Raw genomic sequence first — 20,710 nt, forward strand, 5'->3', positions numbered from 1 at the left:
TAGCGATGTCGCAAAGTACGTTGTACGGCCGTGCTCGGTGACCTCTGGTACTAAGGCAATCTATGAATGAGGTATTTCCAGTGGCCATGGTTCGTTTAATTTTTACCGACTCGTCTGTAGTTGAATGAAACATGTCTCGATTTACAATAGTTTGCCTTCCATTTCGACTTTTTCGAACCGGCGTTTGAGCGATTGAATAATAAAAACCGCGAATATCTGTTGTGTAGTAAAATATTACGGCCCATTTCAACCTGGCCGTCTAGCTTCGCACGGTCCATTTCACCGGAGTTCGTTAAAAACTGCGTCATACAGAGTTTTTTAAAAGGTTTATGGAAAGGTAAATTTAGACTCAGCACACCCAATATCGATCGCTATGTTTATACAACTGTATGAATATCTCAATGGCTTTACGTAATCCATTGTGCCCTCCTTAAGTGGAAATGATAATACGACGCCATGACAGTTTTCACGCAAGGTTTTGACTCCGCGGACGATTTCACGTTTGTTTCCCTCGTTTTGTAAATATTTTTATTTATTTTTTATCTGACGATTGAACATCAGCAAGCGTCGGTGAATGATGGATTTTAGCATGTTGTCGTGGTGCAATAGCCATTTCTGTGGACGATTAACGTCACTGGTTGGTCAGAGAGATTGAAAAAATATATATTAATTATATTATTAATTAAAATTAGTTCCCACAGATTTTGGCACTTTGTCTTGAAATTTTCACACTATTTCACTCGGAATAAACAAGAATTGTGAGAGCTATTTAGATTTGAACTTCCATGGTAAACTGAAAAATACAAGTGGAGATAATGGCCAATTTGCATAACGATAGGATATGCGCATGCGTCGATTTGTGTAGACGTGTCAGCAGCACGCTGGTTCCGTAAATTGAAACTGTACGTGATTTATGACTAGAAACTTTGTTCAAAGTCCCCTGTGTGGTTATTCGTGACAAGTTGCTGAATGGATTCCAAAAGTTCGGAGTGCAGTGAGCGAAAACCTGGCGTAAAAAGTTTATTGGAGTGTTGAGCCCATTAGAAGCCGACAGGTGTAAAGCAAGGCGAGTTGAGTCTGAAACTGAAATGGATGGTGGTATGTTACTTAGTGTTTCTGATAAACTTGATTTGATATTAACAAGATTGGATAAAATGGATGTGAAACTATCGAGAATTGAAGAAATAGAAAAAGATGTGTCGTGTATGAATCAACAACAAGCAGAAATTGGCGAATCTATTGTTATGATAGACAATGAAGTTTGGAATCTTCGGGAAAGCATTAAAAAAACCCAGATGTGTCCACCACTGAAGCCATTACCGCACGGCAAGTACAAAATGAGGATAGAAGCCGTAGAAATAATTTTATTTTCTATAATATTCCTGCAAAGATCGGAAAGTGGTGATTGCCATAAGTTTATTACAAGTTTTATTAAACAACACATGGAGCTTGACGTCCCAGTTGAAATTGAGCGTGCTCATAGAAATCCATCATATTTGCCCGCCAATAACAAGAAGCCACGTCCTATATACGTTGCAATTCTCCGGTACAAGGTGAAAGAAATGGTTTGTAGAAATGCTGCACTGCATGCCTGAAGGGGAAACCATTTGAAGGCAACGATATTTACATTTCTCAGGATTTTTCAGAGGACACCCGGAAGGCTAGACGGACTAATAACTAAAATGCGAGAGTTAAAGTTGGAGAAACCCGGCTGTCGTTCGTTCATCGCATACCCGGCAGTGCTGAAGTACCGGGATTCTTCAGGCAAAGTAAGAGTGGTTGGAATAGACAAATCTGCTGATAAATAAACTTAATGGTATAAACTTTTCTATTAAACTTCCCAGGTTATAATAATTTGATGGTGATCACTTCACTTTCTTTGGCGTGTTTTCCTTCTAATTTTATACTAGGCATGATTAGAATTAATCATAGCAATATGCTTATAAACTATTAGAATATTTTGAGTCGTGTTTCGTTTATTAATTCAATAAATACTATAAAAACCGGCGTGCTGATAAAGCGGTTCATTTTTGTTTGTATTTCGCAAAACATGTTGTTAAACCTAGTTTTGCTTTGCTGGAATGTGATGTATGTATTGTGTGTTTCTTTTGTTTTCCTTTCTCTTTTTTTAGTTTATTTTCACCTGTTTGTTGTCATGTGGCAGTGGGGTATATTTGTCACGAACTTTCCAACATGATTAACAATATTAATTTTCTGTCGTTAAATGTTCGAGGTTGTGCAGGAAATGAGAAGAGACATGATATATTTAGATTGTTAAAAAAAGAATGTTCAATTGTATGTTTACAAGATATTCATTGTCAGGTGGGCAAGGAAGAAAAATGGGAAAGTGAATGGGGTTATAAATGTTTCATTAGCCCATATAAGGGCGACTCTCGGGGTGTTGGGATTTTTTTGAAAAATAATTTTGAACATACAATCCATGGTTTTAAAGGGGATAGCAATGGGAACTATATGTTTCTTGATTTGACAGTTCAAAACCAACGTTTTACGTTGGGTACTATTTGTGGCCCAAATACAGATAAACCAGCTTATTTTAATGACATTGGTGACATTATAGAGGATTTTGGAAATCTTGTTATTTTGTGTGGAGACGAGAATATATTTACTAATATTAATTTCGATTCAAAAAAATATAAAGTACAAAATAATCCTAAGGCGAAATTAGTAGTCGAAAAATTAAAAGATATTTATAGTTTGAGTGACATTTGGAGAGATGAAAATCCCGACACAATTCGTTATACCTGGCACAAACCAAATTCATTACAATAGAGTCGCCTTGATTACTTCCTCGTATCTCCTGATATTACTACATTTGTGACTAAAGCAGGTATCTCATATGGGTATAGGTCAGACCACAGTTCAATAACGTTGTCATGTAATTTTACCTTGCAAGGTCGTGGTCGAGGTTTTTGGAAGTTGAATACTTGATTGTTAAATGATAAAGAATATGTTAAAAAAGTAAAATATTCTATTAATGAAATAACCAAACAGTATGTTAATACAGAAAATAGTGATCTTGATGAATTCAATTGGTCTTTTACCATTGACCCACAGCTCTTTTTTGATGTATTAAAAATGAATATCAGGGGTATGACAATTGCTTATAGTTCTCAAAAGAAAAAGGAAAGAGATAAATATCAATTAAATTTGGAATCTCAAATTAATGACTTAGAAGAAAATATTGTTGTGAATAGTTCTTTTCGTTTGGTTTCAGATTTAGAGAAGAAAAAACAAGAATTAGAAGTTTTTCATAAAGAGAAATCAAACGGGGTAATGCTTCGCTCAAAAGCCCGGAAAATTGAATTAGGAGAAAAATGCACTAAATATTTTCTAAATTTATAAAAGAAAAATTATATTGAAAAAACAATCACCGCCCTCAAAATTGATGACACAATTGTTACACACCCCAAAGAAATTCTAGCTGAAGAAAGGCGATTTTATGAAAAGCTTTACAAATGTTCTGCTACTGAGCAAATTAATAATCACGGGGAGTTTGGTGTGTTCTTACCGCAATTGTCAGCTGAGCAGCAGGCATCTGATGAGGGCGCTATAACACTATCTGAATGCCTCCATGTTCTTAAACATATGGAAAACAGTAAAAGCCCTGGTAGTGATGGCTTCCCCTCAGAGATTTTTTTGGCACGATATTAAGTTCTTTTTAATCCATTCCATAAATCATTCTCTAGTATCTCGACAAATGTCGATTTCTCAAAGAGAAGGGGTTATCACTTTTATTCCCAAAATACGTAAAGACAAGTCTTTTTTTAAAAAAAAATGGCGTCCAATCACTCTTTTAAACACTGACTATGAAATTGCCACTAGTTGTATAGCAGAGCGTATAAAACAATTATTGCCAATTTTGTGATATCACTAATACTCAGACAGGTTATATAAAGGGCAGATTCATGGGAGACAATACTCGTTTTGTTTATGATATGTTGCATTACACAGAAGAAAATCAAATTCCAGGGCTTTTATTGTTACTGGACTTTGAAAAGACGTTTGAAAGTATAGAATGGGAATATATTGATGCTACTTTACACAAATATAACTTTGGGATAAATTTAAGAAACTGGATCAAATGTTTTTATACTGATATAAGAAGTTGTGTTATAAACAATGGTTATACTTGTGAAATGTTCAATGTTTGTAGGGGGTAAGGCAGGGAGACCCTTTGTCTCCTTACCTCTTCATTTTAGGTATTGAACTGCTTGCTGTGGCTTTGAAGGAAAATACTAATGTCAGGGGTGTAAAAATTCAACACAAGGATTTGTTATTTGGGCAGTATGCAGATGATTTATGTTTGACACTTGATGGTTCATAGTTGTCTATAAAGTCAGTCTTTCCCATCCTGGGCAACTTCGGTCACATTTCCGGTCTTACCGTCATTGTTCAAAAATCAAAAGCTATTTGGTTCGGGTCAAAAAAGGGAACAAGGAACAAATTTGTCCAAATCTACATATGACTTGGTTGGAACATACTTTTGATTTATTAGGTTTGAGTTTTGATTTAGATTTGAAGAAAATGGTGGCAAAGAATTATAAGACCAGACTCAAAAAGATAACTTTGCTATTGTCAATGTGGAACAGATATCATTATCACTAATTGGTAAGGTAACAGTAGTTAAAAGTCTGGTGGTACCACAATTAGTTCATCTTTTTACATCATTGCCAAATCCGTCAAATGATTATTTCAATCAACTAAACAATCTAATTTTTTATTTCATTTGGAATGGAAAAAGAGCAAAGATCAGCAGAGAGACGCTTAGTCTTTCGCGGGAACAAGGGGATTGAATTTAATGAACACGGCAAGGTTTGCAAGCTCGTTAAAAACTGCTTGGGTTCAAAGGTCATTGTTAAACTGCTCACACCCGTGGAAAGCACGGCAATCTGATACGCCCAGGATTTGGGAAGCAGATTCTATGTTTATAAGAAATCTAAGACATAGCATATCGAATGATTTTTGGAAAAGTATTTTAGAAACGTGGGAACTTTGTATCTCCAGGAAAGGTAAATCAGACACTTTGGTACAACTCTCAAATGTGTATTGATAACTCCTATATTAAAAAGGAGGTTTGGCAGAGAAAGAATGTAGAGTATGTGAATGACTTGCTTACTGATGAGGGGAATTTGATGAATGTAACAGAGTTTATATATAAATATAATTTTCTACGACATACTCATGGACACAAATCATAGCACATTATTGAAAGTTCATAATAAATGGGACGATAAACTTGAAGTGCGGATAGAATCTGAACAATGGTCTTGCATACATGATTTACCTTTCCGCTGTACAAGTGATACTAAGCTACAAGCTTTTCAGTTCAAATTTTTACATCGGGCCATTCCGACTAACAAACAACTTTGTCAGTGGGGTCTGGTAGACTGTTCATTGTGTATCTTCTCCAATTATCAGGTTGAATCTTTAGAACATATTTTTTACATGTACTTTCACTAGACAGTTTTAGGGGGGAATGTTTGTTCATGTGGAAAAAATGAACAAAAACTGCTATTAATTTATCAAATGTAGAAATTATGCTTGGTGTGGGTAACGAAAATACACTTGTATTAAATCATTTTATACTTTGCTGTAAATATATCTATTTATCACATAAGAACAGCTGTAAATCAGATTCCACTCAAGTTGAACTTTCTTTCAAAAAATACTTTGAAATAGAGCGCAGCTCGAAACCTGAAAACAGACATTTTTAATAGAAAATGGAATATTAGTGATTTTTAAAATTGTGTGCAATTAAGTTAAACTCAATGTAACACTGTCACTTTTCTGCTTTTTTCTGTCATTTCTTCATTGTCTTTTGTCCTTTTTTTAATGTATTAATTTCTGTTTTTCCCATTCGTTCCAGCTTCTTTGTTCTCCTTTTTTGTATTCGCAAATAAAGAAAACTATTTATTATTAACAAAAAAAATTGCATAACGATTCACTCAGTAAGAAGTTTGCTAATGCTCATGATTAAAATGACTGTAACAGTTCCAATATGGAGATCCCGTCATTACTTTTTTTCACCATGTTTCTTATTTATTATTTATGTACAGCCTTGCTAAATCTTACTAAGTATTCAAAAGGAGAGAATGTTTGTACCTATTTCCTATATTTTAAAATCGTCGAAATTTTAACATATTTTATTTGAATAATAAAAAAAAAAAAAAAAACAATTTCACTCCCAAGTGCTCACGAACCTGCATCTATACCTTAAGTACAACTAATTTGATTTACAGTAGTTTTTCTGTGATTCAAATAATGTTCGATAATGAGGATTTGAATACTCTAGCATATTATTAAGCTCCTCTAAAAGTCAAATCATTAACTCGTTAGTTCTATTTATTCATAAGTGTTTTTAATCAAAGATCAAATTATAATAACCTAATAAGCTTGCATATATAAATATTAATATCCCATCACATTATATAGTGCTTATATTATCTATTGACACCCTCTTCATCTATATTTTAATATATATTTCGTAATCTAAATTTATTTTTTGTCAACAATGACAGTAATGGGCCGAGGGCCAGTAAACAATAAATAAATTATTATTATTATATAATGTTCGATAATGAAAATTATTCGGGTTGCTGGCAAACTTTAGACATGTTTTCAATGATTGGTGAGAGAATTTATATTATGTGTAGTAAAATGTCCTTAAAAGCTGATATCATGTCTTTTGGATCACCAAAGAGGCCAAGTGAAGCAAAGTTAGAATTAACTGACAGCTATATATATATATATATATATATATATATATATATATATATATTATTCCACGAATTTGTCGAGAGTTATTCTGTTGCACGACTGTCTTTGGGAAATGTTCATTACCGCAATTGCAAAATTTCATAATCAAGTTGGAAATCCTTCAACTTAGATACTCTTGCTAATTAAATTGATTTGACCAAATACAAAAAACGGTGATTGTTCACCTAGGCATTTTCGAGCAGTGCTTAGCAGTATCCACAAAAAAACTCTCAAGCAAATGGGACATGGTAAAAATTCATGGCGGATTGTAACTACATAGATGGATGGCTCAATGACAATTGCAACTGAAAATGAGGCAAATTTAACAGGGTAATCAGTGTGCTGCGTTTGTCCGACTATTTCATTTCAGAAACCAAATGAACTCATTTAAACTAGATGAGCATTGTTTAAATAGGGTGCTGTTACCAATAGAATACCCAAGTGTTGACAATATAACTTTAAGATCTTACTGCAATAGTTTCACAGGCATTGTTTTTCCGGAAAGTCTTCACACATATGAATGTGCATGGCAAGTAAATTATCTTTTCAAATCATAGAAAATCGTGACAGCCAGACAATGTGTGATTGGTTGAAATAATGGTGTTTCCAGGCTCATCATTTATTTACTAGTGACGCTTCTTGGATCACTGTTTTCTAACAAAGCATTATCTTAACATATACTGTTTATTTTTACCCATGGTGTATACGTATTAACAATTTCCTTGCTGATCTAATAAATATGTTTTGCAAAACAAAAAATTGCGTCAAATCTCAAGTGTGAAAAGCAGTACTTTTTTCTTTGTTTATTTGTCAAAATTGGCATACCCATAATTTGGAATTTGGCTCTCTTCTCGTTAGGAGTCCAAGCCATTACGGCTTTAAATTGTTTTGGTAACATTCTAATTTGACCAGAAGCCAAACTCCTTTTTTTAATTTTGTTTGTGCCAGGGGACAGTTCTGGACATTGAGTGTCACTGTTGTCTCTCCTGACATTGTTATATGTGCAAATTGCAAGCCATACTCAACACGTGATCATTGAAACATGTCCCAGATTGATACATGTCCAATGAAGTGACATATTTTACATATGTCCAAAATAAGCCTGGGACATGTGCACTCCTATTCAGATATGACTAAAACATTTCCTATTAAAATCATTATTTTAAACCTAGTTCCTGGCTAGCTTGTTAGGAACAGGCATGCTCAGTAAATTTTCAAACCGTGCTAATCATAAAATTGTATTCAAACTATAAAGATAGATATGGACATTTCTCAGACCGGTCTCAAACACAGTGTTCAGAAATTCTGCAACTAAACTGCCATTTATCATACCAAATTGTTAGCAGCCTAAGTCTGATGTCATTTGGAGCTTGATTCAAGAAGCTGCAGCTATTTATTGAACAGTTTGAGTCAAGTTATATTCATTGAAATCACAAATACAGGTATGGAGAAATGTTTATATGCTTTTCAACATAGGAATGAATGCAAGCACATTTAAAAGTGCTTCTCGCATTGATGTTCTAACTATCACATTTACTTGATGAAGGCAGTCTACACCATATGAATATGATTTACATTAGTTTATTTGTTATTTTATTGGGTTATGGCTTTTGTCAATTATTTGGAAAATGTTGCTGGGAATAAATGCTCAATCTTCATACTGATGTGAATGTGTCTTTGTTCATTGTAACCACTAAATGTATTCTTATGCTTGAAATGTGTCTGTAACATCTTTTAGATAGATGTTTTAATCAAACGCCAAACATGTCCAAAATCTGGCCACATTAGTCATACAAAATTATACTAGTCTAAAAATAGTAGATGATGATGAGACACATCTGAAGTATGTCTCATTCACACATTTGTTTAAAATTTATGTTACGGGTAATTGATCTGATATTGAGTATGTAAGATAAAATTGTAGTGATCAGTCACAAGATCTTTTTTTTTTCATTATTCATGAATTGTTGGAGGCAATTAGTGTTTTCGCAAGTAGTGACTTGTGAAGCATTCCGTACATTACTGATATAATAATGTAGTCCACAAACATGCCATGTTATTATCGCCCTGGATTTAATGGACGGGCAGAGGCGACACCTGGAACCTACAACTGCTGTTCACATGGCTTTGAAAGTATCTTCATTTGATACCATCTTGGAGTTTGACCATTGCGACAGTTTATTCATAAATACTATTCGCAATGATGTATATTTTATCGTGTGCCGAGAGCAAATGTATTTGAAGTGTTAAAAATATATCCTAACACAAGGTCGCCACTGGGGGCATCATTTATTCAGTGTGGACGTGCACCGACAGTTATCAGACATGGCAGCCCGAACAATCCCTGTCATCGACTTCACTGCGTATGGTTTGCAGAGAGAGTCTCCGCAAGAAGAGTTTTTCCAGAAACTGATAGATGACGTACATAATGCATTCAAGACAATCGGTTTTCTGTATTTGACCAACCATGGTATTCCACAAACACTGGTTAGTATAGATCGAATGCACGCGCCATTATCAAACACATCATCCGCTATTTTAGCCTTCAGTATAAAATCGTAATAAATACGGCTAGAATGTATTCGTTACGTTTTCGATGTGTATTGATTTGCAATATAATTCATCTGGACTGTTAATGTGAAATTCGGTGACTAGGTAGCACCCTGAAACGCTGGAAATCTAATCAAATCCGAATTTATGAAACTGTTCGTTAATGTTCTGCTATTTGCAAGGAGGATATATTGCGAATTACACATATCACTTAACACTTTTGAATACCATCCTCGTTCCAATTAAGTAAATGTTATTTTCTCTTTATTATTTTATTAGATATTAAATTTGTTACATTACACAAAGTAATATGTAATATATACAAGAAATAATTAATAAATGGCAATATTAATGTTATTTCAACACTGAAATTTTAAAAAATAGATCGAGGTCAAACAAAAAATAGCGAATTAGTATTTAGATAACAAAGTAACATTTTTATTGTTTAAAAATAGTTCAAACCAGTCACTACATATATGTAAATCTAAATAGCAATAACGTTTATTTATAAATGTTATCATTATTGTTTGTATGTACGGCGAACCCGTGAGAAATACTAGGCACACTGGGAATTTCAACATTATTGGCAAAAGCTCGCATGCTTTGGGTGAATATTATACCATATTAGAAGCATAGTTGGTAAATATATTGTATGTATTTCTGGTCGCACGGCTTTTCAAGGTCAGTGGCTTGCAATTATAACGTATTGCCTTGATGCCAAATAAGTGGTTTGTGAAAATTGACATTAGAGGCGAGGGTTTGGTAGTTTGATATTCAAATCCCTGAGATTTGAGTATTTATGTTGCAATTTCACAATACCACATGCCATTTCACTACGTGCCATGTCATTTGATGCAACGACATGCCATTCCAATATGTGCCATACAATTTGATGCAAGGACATGCAATTCCACCATGCGCCATGTCATTTGATGCAATGACATGTCATTCCACTATGCGTCATATTCATTTGATGCAACGATATGCCATTCCACAATGCACAATGCCAGATTATGCAACGACATGCCATTCCACCAAGCGCCATGTTATTTGATGCAATGACATGCCATTCTACAATGTGCAATGCCATTTTATGCAACAACATGCCATTCTACCATACACTATGTCATTTGATGCAAAAACATGCCATTCCACAATGCGGAATGCCATTTTATGTAACGACATGCCATTCCACTATGCGCCATGCCTTTTGATGCAATGATATTCCAATCCACTATGCGCAATGCAATTTTATGTAACGTGACATGCCATTCCACAATGCGCCATGCTTTTTGATGCAATGACATGCCATTCTACTATCCGCAATGCAATTTTATGTAAACACATGCCATTCCACTATGTGCCATGTTATTTGATGAAACTACATGTCATTTCACTTTGTGCCATGTTATTTGATGCAACGACATGCCATGTTACTGTGCGCCATGCATCTTTTCCTTCCAAGGATCCACCATGTTATTTATTTATTTATTTATTTATTTATTTATTTATTTATTTATTTATTTATTTATTTTGATGCAGATTGATAATGCATTCAAGCATTCATCTATGTTCTTTTCCTTGCCATCTGAAACAAAGAATAAATATCGGAAAATGAAGAATAGCCACCACGGCTACATCGAAAATGGCGGGGAAGCGTAAGTAGTTCCACTGCTTAACATTGAATCATTTTGTGTTAGTTATATTTTAGTTTAAAACAATTCTTTACTAACCCTAACTCCCATCTTGCTATCTTGAAGACGGACTAAGCGGGCGCATACTTAGAACAAGTCTGAAACAAACAATCTCATTCACTATACACAATCAAAACCGATGGAATAACTCTTAAAATGATCATATTCAACTCCTAAAATGATCTGCAATGGTATGTCGAGTATATTTCATTTTATGTATGCTACTAGCATCTAAATATTTGGAGGTTATAAATTTAATTTTATTTTATTTTATTTTATTTTAATCTATTGTTTATTTGTTAATAGTTTTTTAAAAGTTTTGGTAATTGCGAATGCCAAACAAGGATCTGACCCAATGAAAATATAAATCCCGTTCAAATCTCGTATAAGCTACAGCCAATCATAGCTAACATTTTAAATTGGCCGACGGCGTACTCATTGGAGAAAATATTTAACAAACAATTCCAATGTATAAGAAAAAAGATCATGTTGCGTCGCATGGGTTTCATTTTGAAGACAATCATCTCATCTCAATCAAAGGTTGGCCGGGGAAAATGCCCGGAAAAGATGGTTAAATGCTGTTTTTCATTTGCCTTTGAAGGCTAAAAAATCATGTTCTGTCATGTACTGCGACAGACAATTTATTTAATTTTTCCTTTTACTCACTCGCACCTTAAACTGTTAAAGTGAGAAGCCTATACTTTTCGCAGTGTAGCAAGACTGCATGTTCTCATCGGTGTTAGTGTTTATTAGTTTGTCTCATCCGTTTTCCCGCAAATTTGTGTTGCCCTCATAAATTATCTGTGGGAATTTGAATTCTCGTCATTGAACTATTATATTCCAAAATTTTCATTTCCAACAAATGTGTACACTTCCTGATGCATCTTCGCCAGCCAAGGTTCGTTTATTCAGTCATCTCTTCGACTTTACACCAAACACTGAGCATAATTATATAGATGGAAACAAAAAAATAAATAAATCATAATGATAGAATACTCTAGGCAGCTATAGTAAGCAATGCAAACTGATTTTAAACTGTATAACGGTGTATACGCAGAATATTGGAGAATATATTTCCTGATCAATTTAGATGTGTGCGAAATAAAAACTATTTTATTCTAGTCCAAATCAGCTCAATTACTTTAATATTCGTTGTTGTACAAAATGTTGATACATTTTAATAAATATTTACAGCTACGGCTTCAATACCGTAGACGAGTTTGGCAAGACAGTCACCAAAACAGTCACCCGTCTCCAGGGCAAGTGACTGGAAAAAGATACCGGTGTTCGGTGGAACCGGTGGAAAAAAATCGTCACTCCTGGAATAACTACGCAAAATAACAACCTAAACTGGAACCATTTAAGCCACAATATTAACATAAAAATCATAGATGATTTTCGTTGCATTTGACAACTTATCGAAAAGCCGTTATTTTCCCCATCGTTTTCATCGCTAAAGTCGGTATAATCGCCATTTTATTTGAGTGTGTTTGTGACCTGATTCTGGTGACGTCATCAGGTGCGCTACAGAAGGAGGTCTGTGATTCGTTGACTAAACCAGTCATAGGAGGTCTCGTTGCAATCTCGGTACATATGCATTGGTTCAGATGTTAAATATACCTAATCACAAATACGTAATTAAAAAATATTAAAATAAAATATAAAATAAAATACACGCCGTAAATACATCAGATTGTATCAGAAAGTGGCTCATTCCACGTTTAATATTTAAACATTGTACTGTATTTCACGTTTATAAAAATATTTAGGATTTCGTCTTTTGCCTTTTTCAAATTTGACATATTTTAAAGCACTCTCGATTGCCTGTTTAGAGAATCTGTCTGTCGTAGTTGTTACAATTGAACAATAAACATTTGATTTAATTTTCAGAACAAACCCGAGTAGACCTGGGGATTACAAGGAATGTTATAACTACGTGCCTATGTTTTGTATTGGTAATTCCAAGGTGAGTTTATATATATATGTCAGGAGTAAGGGAGGTGTGATAATATGATATTTATATAAATGTGTTTGTCGAATCAGAGATTAGGTAACTGTATTAATTATTTGTATTTAACATTTAACAGACCAAAAACGGCACCAGACACATTAAGGGTATAATTACTACTAATAAGCGACAATGATGTAATTTTTCTAAGATTACTGATTGGTCTGAAAATTCAAACATAATTTCTCGTCATGCTTTGTTTAAATTGAGTATTGTTACAGTGTAAGGCCTGTTTATTGCAATTGAAAGTGCCACCCGCAGAACTCACACTGGACAGGGGGTTCTTTCACTGCGAGTATGGGGTAGACAAGACAATAGCAATGGAAATGAAATACACATAACAACGTTATTACAAAATACCTTTGCTTTCGACACTATCCGAGTATTTTTTTTAAATGAAAATAACATACATTTATTGATTAATAATATATAATTTACAGTGATATGTATTTCATTCGTTTTAACTTTTGTTAAAAATTTGTTTGAATCCAGTACAAATGCACAAATATAAAAGTGATTCAGATTGAAGTTCAACATGAGAGATATGCAACATTCTTTTGTCTCCCAAATGTCAGTTCAACAAAATACAATATGGGGATTGTTGAAATGACTTCAAGTTGTCTATTTGTAGATGATGCCGACAGACAATTCGGATCTTAAGTTCACAGAATCCATTCTAAATTTATTTGATGTATGCATGGAATTATCCAATCGGCTGTTTGAGGTCATGGCGAGGGGTCTACAACTGGAGGTGAGTTTATCCAAGGGAAAGAACAAAACTATGTGGTAATATCGATGAAATCGACAGATGCGTCAGTTCTTTGGCCAACACTCATGCATAATATATAATACTGCTGTACTAAGAACAATTTCTATTAACCTATCACTATCAATTCTATATTATCATATAATTAATTGCAGCTTTATTGAGTTATTAATGATTTATTTTTAGAGTGATCACATTTTTGCGTTATTTCATTTTCACAGGATCCATTACTATTTGTAAACGCTCATAAAGGCATCAAAGGACCAGACAATACTACTACACTGAGAACTCTCTACTACCCACCAATATCACAGGATATTGAATTGAAACCCAATCAGATACGATGTGGAGAGCATTCAGATTATGGATCAATGACATTACTATTCCAAGATGACATTGGAGGACTAGAGGTAGGTTATTTTCAACAGTTTGTTGGAGTCTGATCAAAAACTTTTCTCAAAAAACAGCTTTACATCATATCATGACGATAGAATCAGTCGATTTAGAAATATCATGTATGTTATCGGGAAGCATTTTGACACGATTTTACTGCAAAGACGATTTGTACACAAACCTATAATTTACATGACATTGTAGGATTATTTAGGCTCAACAACTTGCATGTCTGATATTAGAAACAACAATTTCAAAACAAATTGTTTCCTAATTGTGTTTCTAAGTGGCAACCTCGCAATGCTTATGCATTGTGGCACATCCCTGGCAATCACGTGATCGCGCCAACGGCTCCGTTCATTGGTCTGTCACATGTCTCATCTGTCTCGCCTGAAGGTTTGTTTGGAAGTATGTAAGATTTGGTACTAGACGTGAACAGTCAGGCATCATCGATATCGTTGATGACTGGTTTTACCCATAAAGCTGAACTATCCGTTTGAGGAAATGCCTATTTTTCGGGGGTTGAATATACATCTCTCCAACGTAAGAATAGAGTTATTTTGTATGGAATCTGTGGCAATCAAAACTCGTATTCGTATATGAATACTTTATATAAGTGTCGTATTTAACTGAATACGATGTTGTTGTTTTTTTTATAATTGAATATATCACTGACACTCTGCTGTCCTTATATTTATAGACCACGGCGTAGTCAGTCAAAACATTTCTGTGAATACAAAAAAAAAACATCAATATATAAATACAACAGACTGGTTTTAAAATGTTTATATTTCACAGATACAATGTCTGGATGGTAGTTTTATTGACGCCACGCCCATAGATGAAAGTATTATTGTCAACATAGGAGATTTAATGCAGCGATGGACTTCTGATAAACTCGTTTCCGCAGTGAGTGACATCGCCTATTTATAATATATATGGTTTGCCTGTGTTTAAATATAACTGTTACATAGATTATTGCGGGTTCTACATGTGAAACAGGACGTATAGCATGAGGTCTAGATATCATTGTCTTGTTGATATAGTGAATATATTTTATCAAATGTTTGTTTTAAAATATTTTACTTTTCAATTGTTTTTGTTCTTGGACAGGCTAACTTTCTAAATGAATGACTGAAAATGTATGTTGTTAAAGCATGTTGTTATTCCTTCATTTGAGTATTAAGGCGAGAGGATCGACACCTGCGCACGCACGGAAATTGAGTCCCAAGCGATGATAACAGCACACGCTAAAAACGCAAAGGCTCATGGATATTCGCTTGTTTTTAAACATTGACATGCTATGGCCATCTGACGCATGCGCGGGTGACTCGCCCGCTTTAACTCTACGAAACGCCAGAATTGAGATCATGTTGTTTTTTTTCATATGTAATACACTTACGATAATGCTGTTACGTCATGGAGTTAATTGTATTTTATGTTTGTTTACAGGTACATAAAGTTGGAATACCAAAAAGCATCAAAAAAAGAGAATCCAGTCGTCAATCGATAGCATTTTTCAACGTTCCTGATAATTTTTCTGTTGTCATGTGTGTGGATGGTAGTGATAAATACCCAGCAATACGCCCTGACGATTACCTTAAACACAAATTTTACGAAACTTTTAAAATATAATCTTAAATATACAATTGCTAAATTTATGATTTGTGAATGTTTCCCATACCAGACTTTTGCATATGCATGTAAACATCGTATTCTTCTTCGACGTCACAAAATACATTACGAAACATCTTATGATTTAGTCTTAGAAATGTAGTCCAAGTTCACAATACTAGCTGGTAGTATACAAACTATATAAATTCGTAAAATGTGTTTCTAGATACAGTTGATAATTCTTTGTCTTAATCTTGTTGATTATTCTTTGTTTTGATCTTGTTGATTATTCTTTATCTTGATCATTTATCAATTTTTTTGACTGTGAAACTATGTGCCTTGTCAAATACACCATACTAATTATCCATAATATATCTGATAATACATTCTGTTTTCAAAATGACATCCTAAACTTTATGAACGTATATTTAAAACATATATTGAAATAAAATTGCTATTCTTATTAACCACGCTTTTTTGTGACGAGACGCTACTTTGACGTTAATGGGTGACAGGAATTCCGTCGATATAGGTCTGATCTGTAATCGTCTATCAATTATGATTTTTGTTATTGAGGCGTTTTACTTATTTAAGAAACTAACAACTGGGGAGTTGCGGAGTCGAAACCTACGCTTGCGTCAGGTAGCCATAGCGTGTCATTGATTACAAACAAGCGTCTACCCATGAGCCTTTGCGTTCTTAGCGTGTTTTATCATCGCTTTGGACTCAATTCCCGCGCGTGCGCGTGTGACGACCCTCCCGTTTTAAACGACATTGTGTTCACCCATATATGGAAGAAACATTAACTCCATATTGGATTTTGCAAAGGATTGTGTGCTAGAAAATTGAACTATAGAGGGTGTTTGGGAAAACTCGTACCTTTGCCATACAGCATTGTGCTAACAATATCTGTAAACCTGTTTTCAAGCAACGTATGATTGTATTTTTGAACTTTCCATTAATTTCACTGGTAAGATTTTTTTTCAGATTGTTTACTGTTTGTGACTGCAAGCTGTCTGCAACCATAAAATACGAGTTTCCCCCAACGCCTTTTATGCTTCATTTTTCTATCCCACAAAATCCAAGGTGGAGTTAAAACAATTCACCCCTATACGTCAGCTCATTGAGGTAAAAGACTGTCTTTTACCTCCATGGTCAGCTTGACATCATAGGAAAATTGCATCAATAGAGGGCGCGATTTTTAGGAATAGTGTATTATGTAACATTACATATCTTGCGTACAATCAAGAGGCCTATAGTTTACTTTCAAATAAATTTGCATTGTCCCTCCAGTTGACATTGATATCTTACTAGTATCTCAGGATCAGAGTAAACTGATTAATACACAGTGGTGTAGTGTGGTGTGTAACTATAGTGACCCAGATGTCACTGAAACCCTTGTTCACAGTCATGTCTTTTTCTTAATTGCACCTGACTTATGTTTGTCACTTAGCGTAGGGATCAAAAACATTCTTGTTATTAATATCAGGGCGACAGTATCTGCAACTAATACTATATATATATTTGGTAGAAAACATACAAATTAATATTTTCAGTTCTGTTTCCATGGCAACTACTTTACAAGCAAGTTTGGCACCAATACATATATGCTACCATGTTCTAAACTTTCAGCCAATTTGAAGTTCAACTTGTGAAGTTATAGATGATGACAACAGATTATATGATGTCATACTTTACCCATAATCCTTTCCTGAAGAATCAAGATGACGGACTACATGAATTGGTGAAAAGTTGAATATCTAGAGAATGAAAAGTGATGTAAAAAACTGTGAATTGCATGTTCTTACATTTACCGAGCTCTTTAATCTGGGAGTATTATGTTGTTAGCCTTGAATTTCCCTTTAACCTCTATCAGATGTGTTCATTTCTTAGTGATGATTAGTTTTTCATTTTTTATATTTTTTTCTTTTGTATGTATATGGAGTATTAATAATGTATATTAATTTACTGTCACCTTTCTATCATATATAGACTGCAAAATATCATATCTTAATAAATATTAGCTGAAATTGCTCCAATTTGGAGGGTCAATTATGAAAAAGACCCTCATACTGAGAGACAATTTGTCGTTTAAAGTTTGAGATAGTGTAGATACAGTTTTGCTACCAGACTGATAGTACAGTAAAGAAGTGGGAAGAAGTATAAACGAAGCCTACGACCAAAACATTAATTGCTTCTTCATTGGGTTAAAATACATATTTCCCTGCATCTACGGAAGACATGACAAATAGCACATAGCATGATGTCACACTACCGATCTTTGTCATATTGTACCTATTACTGTTTTATACTACTCGATAACTAGGACACTGCTCATATCGGCAATCTCGTGTGTTTATTTTCAGAAGTATTATACCGGTATTATTTGAGCTTTTTTTGCTTTAAAAATATACCTATGCATACTTACCGCAGGAGTAGCTCCAATCATCGCCGCAAATTTGGTTCGCAGATGTACTCTGTGGCAGACAGTGGTCAATGTTTTGTTTATATGACTTTTTGCAAAAAAAACACACACAAAGCAATCATGAAAACATTATACACATGGTACAGACTTCAACTTTCAGCTTAACTGGGTCAAAATAGAAATAAAATAAAACTACACAGACTATGGATTGTCTATACACAATGGCCTCTATCTGGAACAGGAAGTGTTAATTAGTTCCAGTTCCGATTATTGCCTGAGGTTTCCGTTTTTCTATTTGCAAACAGATTAAATGGAAAAAATATTAAGACTCCCGTGTTGTCAACACTCACGTGGGATTCACTGGAAATTATATGCTATAACATGAATGCATTCACATTATTTCTTCTTTTTCGCTAATGAATAACAACTATTACAGAAGCTGCTCACCTCTGGACAACTGCCCACATCACACTGCAGAATTATCCAGCACACTGATCTTCTTTGCATCACAAATGCAGTCATCACTCCAGCCTATAATAAATAAAATACATACACCCTCCTGTAAGTGCATACAACTAACTTCCAATTCTCACTCGCATACCAGCACACTGCTAATTAAATCGTGATCCGATTCATGTACACTTGTACACACGTTGCCAATCAACCACTGGGCACCATAAGTAGATTATGTGATATACGTTAAATTGTTAAATTAAATTCATTTTACAGTAATATAACCTACATACACAAATTTCTAGTCAATATAACAGAAAGAAAGCTTAGAAAGTCAGCTCCCACATTATATGCACTCCTAAATGATTCAATCCGGAATATAAACGGTTGTAGAGTGCATTGCTCTAGCGAGCATTTGTCATCTTAGTATGTTGTATATACACAAGTGATTGATGATCTGTTTGTAACACAAATTCACGCCCATACAAATATACATCAAAATACTGCACACCCCAGACTATGGCTAACCATTCCTTTTCCGCGTAGTAGTACACAACATAAACTGCTTCGAACAATTGAGTAGCAATAAGATGGGGAACACAATTTGGTTTTTAGGGATGTAAAAGCGATTTCTTGGCTAGGACCCCATTGGTTCAGTCTCACAGACTGTAATGTTGTTCAAGCAGCAAAAGTCAATGCAGAATTTTACAGAACCAACCTTTTTCTTCGCCAGAACAACTGGGGAATAGTATGGAGAGTTTGACTATCCAATTACCCCCATAGCCTCCATCATAGACAGCGCTTCTTCACTTCATCTTTCATAGCATAGGGTTTAGGATAAGGTTCCGCTCACTGGCTCACCAGTTGTAAGCCTTATCTCGTGCTCTCTAAAATTAGTCCTTCCCAAAACATTGGTCAGAACACCAGAGTATTCCCCCAATAATTCCTTCACCTCAACCTTCTGTTCGTCTTTCAAATTGGACTTTACTGCTACATCCTGTATAAATTGAGTTGGCTGTATGATGGGAGAGATCAACACTCCTCAAAGGTATCATTATTTGGATTACCATAACTGAACTCAACTTCCGGTTTAGCTTTAGCGAGTTAGCAGAAAATGTTGTCGTCTTGCCAGAAAGATTAATCTTGTAATTAGTATCATTCAATCGCCCCATTACTTGGATTATTAGATATGCGTTTATTCAATTAAATTACTTTTACCGTACTATAACCAATATACACACATTAATAATAAATATAACAAATAACATCAAAATAGTGACAAATTTGTCACAATTATACATGTTGAGTTTTTACACAGATGTCAAACAATAAAATGTTGTCATGTGACTAATTACGTTGTGGAAAAGTTGTTCAACGGTAGTGCTGTTGCAGTGTATTTTTACAACTATTTTAATATGATAACTCCCGTCCGTCCACGACACATTCACGCTTTATGTATAGTTATACTACTTTTTGTCTCGTCCCCATTGTTCTAACTATGTTACTTACTTTCGTTAGCGGACAGTTTCAACCTAATTAATTATGCATTCTTGTTAACGGTACTGTTTTATCAATAGATTAACAAGCCGGGACTGTTAATAATGAATGGGTTAATTTAAATATTCATGAGCACAACAGGAGTGAAAAGCTGATTAACATAACAGGTGGCCACTGAATGAAAACGAAGAACAAGGTGGAATTTTCATTTAATTATTTAAATACGCAATGACGATTATACGATACATTTTAAAAACGTATTTCAAGTTTCATATTTCCTTTTACAAAATTCACGGACACTTGGGAAGAATCGGTTATGACAGTGGTATTAGATTTGTCCTCGTCTGTTGGGATGGTAAATATGTCATGCGTTTTCGCTTCTTTCACAGTTTTCGGTTTGGGTGGCTGCAATGCGTCTGGCACCGCTTTCGTCTGCTCGTCCGCTTGTAGCTTCTAATTGCTAGACCGGAGTGACCCGTTCTTTCTGCTATTAGCTGCTCGTCGAAATTTTGCCGGAACAGCGTGGTTGCCTG

The 20,710-nt window shown here is 34.5% G+C and overlaps 1 protein-coding gene across 1 annotated transcript; it reads left to right on the plus strand.

Moving 5' to 3' along the window:
* Positions 1-9,089: 9,089 nt before the first annotated feature.
* On the plus strand, positions 9,090-16,273 carry LOC146732657 (uncharacterized). The gene is made up of 7 exons (XM_085491830.1): positions 9,090-9,264; positions 10,870-10,985; positions 12,912-12,987; positions 13,661-13,780; positions 14,017-14,205; positions 14,987-15,097; positions 15,641-16,273. The coding sequence occupies exons 1-7, from the start codon at positions 9,103-9,105 to the stop codon at positions 15,821-15,823; spliced, it is 957 nt and encodes a 318-aa protein (XP_085347956.1). The 5' UTR covers positions 9,090-9,102; the 3' UTR covers positions 15,824-16,273.
* Positions 16,274-20,710: the final 4,437 nt, after the last annotated feature.

This window comes from Saccoglossus kowalevskii, chromosome 17 (assembly GCF_978046115.1).
Source record: "Saccoglossus kowalevskii chromosome 17, keSacKowa6.1, whole genome shotgun sequence".
NCBI classification, from domain to species: domain Eukaryota; kingdom Metazoa; phylum Hemichordata; class Enteropneusta; family Harrimaniidae; genus Saccoglossus; species Saccoglossus kowalevskii.